General features: G+C 42.6%; 1 protein-coding gene across 7 annotated transcripts in view; it reads left to right on the plus strand.

Annotated features, from left to right (window-relative positions):
• IKZF2 (IKAROS family zinc finger 2) overlaps nt 1-12,312 on the plus strand; it is a 118,180-nt gene that overhangs the window by 89,675 nt on the left and 16,193 nt on the right. For all 7 annotated transcript variants that reach the window (XM_077181044.1, XM_077181043.1, XM_054636375.2 and 4 more), the window contains one exon: nt 4,999-5,136. In XM_077181044.1, coding sequence (XP_077037159.1) covers nt 4,999-5,136 — 138 coding nt within the window. The remainder of the gene's footprint in view (nt 1-4,998; nt 5,137-12,312) is intronic.

Genomic DNA, 12,312 nt, shown 5'->3' on the forward strand with positions numbered 1-12,312 from the left:
CTGTGGAGGAGTGGGTGAAGGAGCTGGGGTTGTTTAGCCTGGAGAAAAGGAGGCTCAGGGGAGACCTAATTGCTCTCTAGAACTCCCTGAAAGGTGGTTGTGGTCAGGTGGGGATCAGTCTCTTGTCTCGGGCAATAGGACAAGAGGATACAGCCTTAAGCTGTGCCGGGGGAAGTTCAGGCTGGAAATTGGGAAAAATTTCTTCACAGAAAGAGTGATTGGGGATTTGAATGGTCTGCCCAGGGAGGTGGTGGAGTCACTGTCCCTGGAGGCGTTTAAAAAAAGACTGGACGTGGCACCCAGTATCATGGTTTAGTTGATAAGGTAGTGTTAGGTCATAGGTTAGACTTGATGATCTCAAAGTTCTTTTCCAGCCTAGCTCAGTCTGTGATTCTGTGAAGTATCAGCTCAAAAAAACATTCTAACTTTAACACTGCTCCAGAAAGCTTCAGTTGGAGAATACTGATGTTGCTCCTAGCTCTGGGGAGCTGGGGGCTGAGCAGGAGTTCAGATTCTACAGAATTAAGTGCCACTCAGTGCACTGCTGTCAGAGGGTCTCTTGGTCTGAGCCAAAAGTAGCTGTGTTAGATGGCCATGCAGTGCAAAAGTCTTGGCTGGCTCCACTTCCACAGGCAATAGAGCAAAAGTACTGGAAATCTGGGGCAAGCCTGTGCTCCTTGCACTGGGCCAGCCCACGTCACACGGGCAGCCATGCCCAGCCCTGCCTGAGCAGTGAGTGCTCGAGCTGTGGCCATGGACAGGAGCCAATGGACAGGGAGCAATTCTGCTCTGCTTTGCTGCACAGGACAATGTGCTGCACAGGACAATGTGCTGCCCAAAACAGGCACTGTAGAGTCTGTGCTCTTAAGGGATTTTAGCTCACTAAAGTGCATTGCAGCTCTGAACCCATTCCATAAGCCTTTCTTGCTCTATGTGCTCATGGCAAGGTGGGACCTGGGATGCCTTGTTGTTTCCCTTTGACTTACTTTATATTCTGCTATTCACTCCCATCTCTTTTGAGAGCAAAATGCTCTGTGAATGCCTTGAGGGCTCTTTCTCTTTCACTGACCTCTTTTTATGACTGTAAAGAAGTTTCCTTAGGCCCAAGTCTGCTTTCTGTCTTGAATATTGACCTTAGAGTTACGCCATCTCGTTGTCGCTGCACACAGACTTCCCAGCTATCAAAGTTCACCCACAGGACTCAAAGTATTCCTAACTCAGAAACACCTTGCTTTTATGTCCTCCTCCTCCCTCCACATGAGCATTTTAATTTCACAAGCAAAATCCATTTTACTGTGAATTTCGATGAGTGGTTCACCTGTTTCCAGGGCAAAAATTGTACTTCAAATTTAAATGTCTTTTTCACTGTGACTGTCATAATATTTTCCATTTGAGGCTGAGATTCCACCGTGGGTTTTCTGTGCCATGTTGTCATCTGTCCAAATCTAAGCTTAAATGTGTGGAAATTCTGACATTTCAGTAAGAAATATAAAGTGGGTTTTTTATGTTCTTCAAGTTGGCTGTTTCATAGGTGTGGCCACTGGGTTTTGCCCAGCACTCTGGCCTTTCCCAGTTCAACAACAGATCAAAGATTTCTCAAGTTTTTTGGGCTTGTTTGCATTGACTGTGCCGTGTCATTTTTGTGAGAGTAAGTGACGGTGATTTTTTATCTGATTGTTGATCCTGAAAAGCTGATAACAGAATAATTACCCCAAACCAGGCATTTCCTGCCTGACTTTGCTTGGCAAGAGATGGTTGTGTGTGATGCTGAACGTGGTGTCCGTGTACGTGTGGATCTTGGAGAATGCAGCTTCAAATCAAGCAAACTTGGAGTGGTTTCACAGTGAAAATGGCTCTGAGGTATAAAGAGCCATTCTGCTCTGTGGTAGAAACTCTCTCTTTAGATTTGAGAGGAGTTTCTTGGGGTTTTGAGAGGGGTTTGGTAGATGTAGTGCTGTTGGACTCCTTCCCCTCAATGCCCTATAGTCAGAGACTGCTTATGCCCAGGAGTGTGAGCTACATGTTTTGGGGGCAAATTTTGAATATTGCTGTTTACCTACACTCAAGTATTTGACAAAGGCTGAAATATTTTTCGTCAGTCATGTGGTGTCATGTCAGGTTGTTATGTGGAACAAAGTATGCCGTTGAGATTATCACTGAAATTGAATTCTCTAAAAGGCTTTTGCAGCTTTCTATCAGGTAATATGAAATACATAGAAATGTACACCCACTGGCAACATTCACTTCCAATTTTTTTTTTTTTTGTCATTAACTTCTTTGAGAATACAAGGGGATATTTGCAGCTCTTTCAGTGGCTTGACATTTGTCACAATGATACAATTTCGAAAATGTTGACTGTAATTGCTACCTCAGCTCACTGAACCTCTTAGCAAACGGGCTGTGAGAATTGCTGGTGAAACAAACTCCTGCTATCAGAACTGATTCCATTGTGGTCTGACCTGATCAATTGCTCTTCAATGCAAGTCCCAGTCACTCTGTGTAATTTTATAGCGTAAATCTCTGTGTCATTTTATAGCATAATATTTTACACCTCTGGGGCTATGATGTGATTGCAGCTCTAGAGCCAGCAGGGACAGAGTTGGGAAATGAACCCAAGGGAGATGTGCTTGATACTACTCAACTGGTGCTCACAAACTTCATTCTTTGCAGCTGTGTATTAAGCAACATGACCAACATTTGCCACATGTTGTTTATTCTCTTATCTTTTCCCCAGAGAAGAGAAAGTGTGTACAGCCCCTATTCCTTTCCTTGAGGAATTATGTTCCTCAAATCCCATATTGCCTGTAGAAATCATGTCTTTATCATTAACTTTTATCCTCCCTATTAACCTTCAGATTTGATGGAATTTGGGTAGCTGACCGTCCGAGATATCATTGGAAAAGCTCTGCCATGTTGTATGTGAATAGTTCCTGAAATGGTTGCAATGCAGGGAGCAACCATTTGAAGAGGTCTAATAAAACCTCCTTTTTGACTGTTAATTATTAATTTTTTATAATATGAGCTTGTAGCAGAATATTTCTCTCTGTGTTAAATGATAATAATGTAATTAATTGTAGCTACCTAAAATAGCAGCAAGCAATCACCCCTTTTCCTTGTGTCTTAGAGTTTATCTAAGTTGCTTGATAGCTTAGTGTAGCCAAACTGGGTGGGCTAATTCAGCCCTGCTTCAGCTCAGTTAACATAATTCCTTCCATTGCACTGGATTTTTTATTAGACACCACATTAGCTTCTAATGAAGGTGTCAGAGTGACAGACATTGATGCCATCTAGATGCACAATGAAGCATTGTAATGGTGATTATAGAAGCCTCTCCATCCTGGGGAACCTCTGGTGTATTTTCCTAAAGGTGCCTCCAAAATGAACTGGCTGGTTTATGTTTAAGAGCTGGGGCTTGATCCACATCGTTCACATCAAGGGCAATTATTCTGGGAATGATAATGAGTCTCATGCTGGGCCTCCACTGAGAATTCCATTACCAGCGTTCAGTTATGGCAACAGTGTAAGCAAGTGAGCAAACTGAAATGAGGGCCACAACAACTCTTTGGTCTAAGACACACTTTCTTGAGGATAAGCCTTGTCTCAAAACAAAGAAATCGACCGTTTGCATACTTACTAAAAGCAGGGGTTTTTTTTCCCTTCATTGTGCCACTAAAATGTGCATGCAAACTTTTTGGGAAAACCTGAAACTTTCTGCAAGCATGTTCTTTTCATCAAATTCCTTTTTTCATGTTTGAGCCCTCTGCCCAGCTCATTCTTGGCTGTGCCTGTCCCTCCACAGATTCCTTGTGTTCCCCCATCCCAGTGGTGACGATGCAGTTTGGCTGCAATTCGTACAGCTCAGATTTCATTAAGTAAATGACTGTGAAAAGCTTTCAATATTGGGACAAACCCAATAGAAACATGTAGATTACCCAGCAGAGGATGTTCTCAACTTCTTTGGCCAGAAACTAAAATTCTTACCTAAGATTTTCAAAACTCTGGAAGAAGTTTGACCTTCCCCTTCCCTCAGCCAGCTCTGAAGTTTGCAGCCAATGGTGTTTTACTAGACTTGCAGCACTGACTTAATAGCTCTTTAGTTATTAGAGGATAAATGTTCATGTTCTACAAGTTTAAATTATATTAAAAGCCTTTATTAGCACCACTTGGCAAAATACCTTCTGGCTAGCTTTCTGGCCTTGGGCTAGGCCATTCTTGTGGTTTCTTAATGACATACTATGAAATGGATATAATTTATGAGAATTTGGTGCCAGGTTTTGCGTGTATTAAGAAGCATTTGCCGTTTGTGCTTAATGCTGCTGAGCAAAATGAAAAAGATTAAAAACTTGAGTTATGTCTTGCATTCATCTGGCTTGATTTTCATTGTACATGGCTTTTTGTGTTTTTAGGTATATATATTTATTCTATATATATTTTTTATATTATCTGGTCTCTGAATTACTGGTGGTTTTTCAGTTCTGGCACGTAGCAGTGCTGTTACCAAAGTTACTTTCAATTTATTTTCTAACCCTCCCTGAGTAATTTTGGCAAAGTGTTCTCAATGAAAGAACTCTGAGCCATGTAATAGGTTTCCCCACAGCTGGGAGAAGAATTAGGCCACTGGGGCAGCTCATTTTTGTGACAGCAACTGTGCCAAGGGCCAAAGGCCTCAAAAGTTTCTTTCCCACGAGACTTGGTGCTGGGGTGTGATTCAGCTGCTTGGTATTTTCCCCCCTCTCAGCATCTGTTTATTTGCTTTGCCACCGAGGCCGCCTCCTTTTCCTTCTGCTGCTACAGCGTCAGTGTGAAAAACGGATGGGGCAAAGCACCTGGCGGGTGGGAGGAGGCGTGTGCGGTGGGAACACGGGCCTGGGAGAGAGACCTGGGGCTCGAGTAACCTTTCTTAGGTGTGTTTCCATCACAAGAGTTGTTTGTGGCGGAGGCGGGAGCTTTGCTGATGGCTGCCGTGGATCTGACCCCGTGCTCTCGTTCTTTCCGCAGTGGGGAAGCCTCACAAGTGCAACTACTGCGGCCGGAGCTACAAGCAGCGCAGTTCTCTGGAGGAGCACAAGGAACGCTGCCACAACTACCTGCAGAATGTCAGTCTGGAGGCTGCAGGGCAGGTCATGAGTCACCATGGTGGGTGCAAACCGCCTCCAGAGCTCTCTTGGACTTGGAGCGGCTCGTGCGGGTTTCTTTCCATCTCTTCTTCTTCCTTCCTTTCCATCACCTCCATCTCAGAGATTGCTTACACTCAGAGAGGCAGGAGGAGGAAAAAAATGATGGGCTGAAATCCTCACTCTGTCTAGTTCAACAGCCCTATTTGGGCTTATTTTGTTTAAGTCAGTATTTTACTTTTTAGTATGTGCACATATGCAGACATGAAAATAAAGCCAAGTCACCTGTTCAAAATTACCCAAAAAGTCATGTAACAGAATCATAGAATGGTTTGGGTTGGAAGGCTCCTTAAAGACCCTCCAGTTCCAGCCCCCTGCCATGAACAGGGACACCTTACAATACACCAGGCTGCTCCAAGCCCGATCCAGTCTGGCCTTGGACACTCCCAGGGATCCAGGGGCAGCCACAGCTTCTCTGGCAACCTGTGCCAGGGCCACCCTCACAGGGAGGAATTTCTTCACAATGTCCCATCTATGCCTGCCCTCTGGCAGTGGGAATCCATTCCCTGTGTCCTGTCCCTCCATCCCGTGTCCCAAATCCCTCTCCAGCTCTCCTGGTGCCCCTTTAGGTGCTGGAAGGGCTCCAAGGTCTCCCTGGAGCCTTCTCTTCTCCGGGTGAGCACCCCCAGCTCTCCCAGCCTGGCTCCACAGCAGAGGAGCTCCAGCCCCTGGAGCATCTCCAAGACTTCCTCTGGACTCTCTCCAGCAGCTCCATGTCCTTCTAGTGCTGGGAGTCACAGCCATGTATAAAATGTATGATTCTCTGCCCCTTCCTTTCTGATAGTGAGTGATCATTAGAAAAGATAAGGAGGGCAGAGGTATTCAGAAGTCATTATTTTTACCCTCATGCCTCCAAAAAAGGGAGGGATGGATGTAAAACTCTCTAGAGCAGAATGGAATTCAATAGTGTTGTAAAAAGTAATTGTAACAAAAAAAAAAATGTTTGTATGCATTTACATTTGCTGGTATTAATATGTTAACTAACACTGCATGTGTTAATATACATAAGGGCTGAAGATTGCCAAAAAGATTGTTGAAAGCAAGAAATGTCAAACTCTGTGAATTTGTTTTCAGAAATTTCTGGAGCTATTAGTATGGATAATGAGCATAATGTCTCAGACTGCGGGGTTGAAGGCTTATCTGTAGCACTAGATGCTAAATGGTAACTGTCCAAAAACACTTAAAATTTTATTCAAAATTAGTGTCTCACAAACTCTTCTAAAACTGAACTTCTTTTAACTTTTCAAAGTTGTCTTTAGATGTTTGATACTTGAAGACTTTAATTTTTTTTTACTATTCAGAAAATATAAAAATGGGATGTTTTCCCTTTTAATTTAAAATTACCATATACCTACAAATACCAAAAAAGTTAAGTTTGTGGGTAAATGAAAAGGCAAAACAACACTTCCATTTTTTTTTTCATTTTGCTTATCAGGACTGAGTGGAGACATTGGGCTTAATCTGGAAATAATTTCTTTTAAATAATTTTTAAAACCCTGAAAATGCAAGCTGAAATAAAACCTATTCAGCATTGCTACTTTAGGCTATATTTTGGTGACAGAAATCTCCAAAATTTTTTAAATAGTACTTTCCCATGACCAATTTAGGCCTATAAAGGCACATTAGACAGTTTTAGTACATGTTGCCAAAATATTCATACAGCTCTATTAAGTAATTGCTCTCTTTCTAGACACCCTGGAGACTAAAGTCAACATTTAAAATGTCATGGATGTTTTAAAGATATTGACACGAGTGATTATGTGCCTGAGGTGGCTTTTTTTTTTTTGTAAAAGTCAGTGAAAAGGAAGATTTTCAGGGCTTTGCTCTGGAGGTACCTGTTGTGGGCTTGGTCAATTAGGTAGGAGTTGAACCACTGAATTGATTCCCAACAAAATACCCACTCCTTGTGCCTGTCTTGTTAACCAGGGAGGGATGCCTTCAGTCAGCCTTTCCTTAGGGAATAACAGGAGCCTGCCCACAGCTCTGACAGCCAGGATGTTTGAGATCCTCTTGTGGAGGAGCTTCCCAAATGCTGCTCCATGTCTGGATTTATTAGACAGTTATTTATTAAAACAATAAATCAAATTAATTAAAATTTCTGAGGAAATCTAAAGCTTTTTTCTAAGCTGCCTAATGCCATGACAAGAAGGGTAAGTCCTTAACCTTGTCTGCCCAAAGAAGCTGCAGTGATTGACCTTGCATTGATTTTTCTACCACCTGAAGTTAAACCAGTGCAAATCCCATGTGGACAGTTCTTTTATTTACAGCCTGACTGACTTTGCTTGGGCTTAAAATAGAAGTGTTCACACAACCACTTCACTTTTCTCAACAAAATTAGCTTAAAGCAGCACTTTGAATTCAACCAGTGCCTCTTTCTCCTCTGGGCAAATATGTCTGTGCCTCCCCTGGTGAATGTTTAAGGGGATGTTTGATCCAGTGTCTTCCTTTTAGTTGTTTAGTGAGGGCACAGCGAGGCCAGGCAGTGACAGGAGCTCCAGATTCAGCTGGGACCAGTCAGAAATCTCAGCTCCCATCCCAGCACCACTCACACCAGTGAAGCTCAACATGAGGGTCATGAGCACCAGCCTGTAGAGGTCTGCTGCAAAGTCCTTTTTCCTGGGACTGTAAAGACACCAGGGAAGAGTACAAAAATGGTTACTCAGCTTAATCTTAGGCCTTATACTAACCCTGAAAAATCTGTATGCATTTCCTTGTCTCCCATGTTGCACATGGAAATTATATTCCTGAGGATGACTAAGACTATGTTTTGGAGACTTTTATTTTGCATCCCACTGGGGTGAGCTTTCCTAATTCTATTTCCAAATACTTGATGTTTTGTTTTTTGCTGGGCATTTTGAAGCATTGGAGTGTGTTTTGGTGTGACTCCTGCTCTCAACTTCACCACTGCACGCAGAACAGGGAGACGTGGGGATTTTCTGATCCCTACCAGCATCCTGCTCCTCCTGATTTAACAACACCAGCATTGGCCAACACTAAGCATTGATCCAGATTATTTCTGCAGAGACTAATTGTTCCAGAAAACTGGAAGCAGCCCCTAGAGGGTTTGGATTTTTTTCAAGCATTGTGCTCAAGCCCATCAGTTTACAGGCATGCTGCAGACATCTACTTTGGTGCTTTCAATTATCTCTGTCTTGCAGATGGCTAGATTGCCTGACTGAAGCCACAAGGGGAAACAAGAGAGGAGGAAGGAGGGCTGGTTTTGGGGACTGGGGAGGAATATACAAATCTCTGGGTCTTGCTCCATCCTCTTGCAGGGTGCCAATTGCCTGTCGAACTGCCCCTCCTTGTGTTCCTGTTCCCTGCTCAGCAGGACAGATGCTGCAAGAGTGATCCCATGATTTTGTTGTTGAAATTTTTTACCTAAGCAGTGCTGGCTCTGGAAGGAGAAATTAGTCTGCAGTGTGTTGGGGGTGGCAAAAGGGACAGTCCCTGCACGCCAATAACATGCCCTTTGCAGGAAAGAACAGGGAGAAATGTTGAAGGCTGGCTATGGTTTGCACCCGGGTATATCTTCTTCTCCACTGCCACAAAGCCCAAAGTCCAGAGAAATTCTTCCAGGAATGGAGAAGGGTACTCTTTTCAGGAGAAGGAGAAAGAAGCCTAGCCCTAGGCTGTGAGGCTCAAAGGCCAGCTCCACATAAAACACACAATGGCCTTGTGTCTTTCCCTCTTACATAGTTGCTTAAAACATCGTTAAAATGCTGGTCCCACAGGACACTTCCCACCAGGGTCCATGGGAATATTTCCTGTCATTTCTCTGCACACACACACTTCTTTTAAATAGCAATATTGTGAGCCTCAGAAAGGAAATTGAGGTTGATGGAGTAATACTAATTTATACCAGCTGAGACTTAGCCCAGTGTCTGGTGTCTGCGCACAAAATATTTATCAGCAAAACACACGCTGGGTAATTTTTTTGCTTCTCTTTTTTTTTTCCCCTATTCTTTCCTCACTGGTACAGCATAAACTATTTTAATAGTTCATGTGGTTTCTTAAAAATTAAGAAGTAAAAAGTTAAAGATATTCACTATGATTGCAAAAATAATGTCTTCAGGAAAAGAAAGACTGTTCTGAAGACTATCCAAGTTTATGAATTCAAAGTTTAGCTCAGAAACAATACTTTTATTAATTACAATTGGGTATTGACAGTGTCAGAGGCAGTGAACTCTTCCATGGGCAGTCCAGCAGCACACCCTGATAGCTGATGAAGAACATCCCTGAACAGAAACATACTCAAGCGTGGGCTTTTCCTGGGCTGGAAGTTGGATTTTTAGAATAAAAAAGTCTTCCTGAGCTGAGACTGTAAATGCTCAGCATAAAATGAGTTGCTGTATCTGAGCTAGTTATATCTTGTCAGCTGTTCAAGGTAATGAAGTAGGATGTACTACAACAAAAAAGGAATTGCATTTACTGCTGAGTAAATGTGTACACGAGCTTCTACTACAGAGCAGCTGATTGTTGAGAGCTGGTAGCTGTGTGTGATCATTTTGGTTTCCCTCTTTCTTATTTTGTTTTTCCTTTAAAAAGAAAGCAGGCTGGACTATGTGTCCTTTATTTGTGTGTTTTTTACATTGAAATGAAATTTAATGTATCTAGAATTGTCAATGTGATATTTAACTTTTTGGGTTTCTGAAATGTGATATCTCATCTGTTTGGTCCAGTTTTGCCTGCTGTTTAAATGGTTTCAGAAACTAGATTATTTCCTTCTTTCCCTTCTCCCAGGAAATCTGCATAACAAAACACACTCTGGTAATGTATTTCCATCATAACACAAATATTAGTGTGATTCAGTGATTCTGTTGCAAAAGAGAAGTGCCCTGGATTATAGACTTTGGGTTCTGACGTGGGAAAAAGTACCTTCAGCATGAAAGCTGGAAAACAAAATGCTTTTATTGTTGATAATTTTAGTTTTAAAATGAGTCCAAGCAGGATTTTTGCCTGACTTAGAGAAGAGCAGATGTCTTTTTTAGCACTATTCATTTTTCATGGAAGAAAGGTTTCAAATTATGTGTAGGAAATTTTACACACATATGCCCAGCAGCAGAATTATTTAATTATTACTTAATTGTTAGAAGACCATACAAATGTCACTACATTTGGGGCTTATTCAGATGGCTTTTAAAATAATCAGGAGCTTTGAACTGGTTCAGGATGCTTTGTAGAGGTGTTCCTAGGAGGGATTGAGCACCTTCTTAGTACCACACCACCAGCCTTGTGTGTCCTGTGCACCAAGGGCTGGAAGTGGCACCGGCGTGGACATGGCCCTTGGCTGTCACATCCCAGGATTCACACCCTGTGTGCATGCATCCACTGAGCCTAGGTAAGCCAAAAAAGGACAGTCAGAGGCCAGTTCCCAGTGAAAATCAGCTGTCATCATCTTTTCTTTCTGCCCAATTCTCCTTGGTAAATACTTGAGTAGTGCAGATAGCTCCTGACCAAGCACGGTATTTAATTAACCTTAAAACTTTACCCGTAGCTATTAAAGTATTCCAGGACTCCCAGTCTGCACTGGGCATTAATTAGGTCACTTCAACACTGCATCCCATTTTGTTGCAACATTAGATTCATTTCATATTTATGCTTTTTTCCCCTCCCTTTCAGTGATGCCAGCAGGACTGCCTTGTAAATGAGAAACCATTGTGTTTCTCAGGGGGAGCATCCTGTACAAATAAAAAAGCAGCAGAGTAAATCATTTTACAGCATATGGTAGATTCTAAGCCTCAAAGTACTCAGCTTTCCATAGCAGCAGAGGCACAAATGGAATCAAATGAATAAATTGCCATGTTTTCTTATTATGGATGTCTGAATTGAGAAGTTCACCTGAGCAGATACTCTGTTTTGTAATTGCCTGGTATTTGCTCTTCCTTACTAGAAAGATGGCAGAGACAAGGCTTTTATCACCCCATTTTTGGAGTATTATGTGCTAGCAAACAGCTGTGTTTAGGAACAGGGGGGTGATTATTCCATGCCAGGATCCTGAAGGTAGTGCAGTTCCCATGGGAGGAAAGTGGGCTGGTGGTGTTCATTTATGGCACTGTCTGGGAGAAGGTGTCTGTGACACAAAAGGCTGCCATGGTGAGAGACAGGAGGAGGGCTGGCAGAACAGGAGGGTGCCAGGCCTTCTCTGCCACCTCTGCAATACCCAGCACCTTGCTGGGAGCCTGATCTAAGACACAGAATGCAATGGGTTCCTCTCAGTTTACAAACTGGAGGAATTCTGTGCCACATCACCCTAGTTTCTGTTTTTCTGCCATCCATTCTTTATACCCCAGCCATCCCATTAGCCCATGCCCTAGTGGCTGATCCCTCTCAGGTTTTTCTTGCTACCTTCTGAGGATGAATGCAGGACAATTAGGCCTGGTATTAAACTCATAACAGCAGAGCAGAGCTGCCCACTTGATAGATAATGCAAATGACTGAGGCTCTCCAGTCCTGATCCACAGTCTGGTACCCCTGATTAGAAGAGGATGATTAGAAGAGGATGCTCAACAAAACCAAAGTACTTTGTAGGTGCTTAAGAATGGCTGTATCAGCAAGTGGCATAAAACCCCATGCAAGTGGCTCACTACCCTGGTTAGGAGCCTGTGCAATTCCTACATTTTAGCTCTAGCACCTTATTCCCTAAACTGACAAATGTCTGGAGTGAAATGAGTAAAGACAGAAGAAGTTATTGATTTTTTTTGGTTTCTCTCAAATACAGTGTATGAGCATTCCCCCTGATGTAGTTAGCACAGGAATGCTCCCTGCTGATCCCTGCTCCCTGATGATGTGAAGTGAGATGCAGAAAACCTCTGTTTGCAGACAGTTAGATCTGTGCTTGAGGGGATAAAATATTAATCAAAAAATGGGTAGTTTCTGTGTCTGACTCTGAAGGGAATTTCCATGTGATGGTAATCTTGCAATTCCAGTACAGTGTGTGTTGATTTTACAGTCTCATTACAGTGTGAAGAGAGGAAATATGCATTAGCAAACTGATCCTTCATTTGAGAACCCTTTGTCTTAGGGAACACACAGCCAGGCCCAGCAAACACAGCTCATCAATGCCGTGTGTGATTTTTTAATCATTGAGATTAGTGCAAAAAGATAATACTGAGAGTGATTATGCTGTATGTGTGAA

Source organism: Agelaius phoeniceus, chromosome 7, assembly GCF_051311805.1.
Source record: "Agelaius phoeniceus isolate bAgePho1 chromosome 7, bAgePho1.hap1, whole genome shotgun sequence".
NCBI classification, from domain to species: Eukaryota; Metazoa; Chordata; class Aves; order Passeriformes; family Icteridae; genus Agelaius; species Agelaius phoeniceus.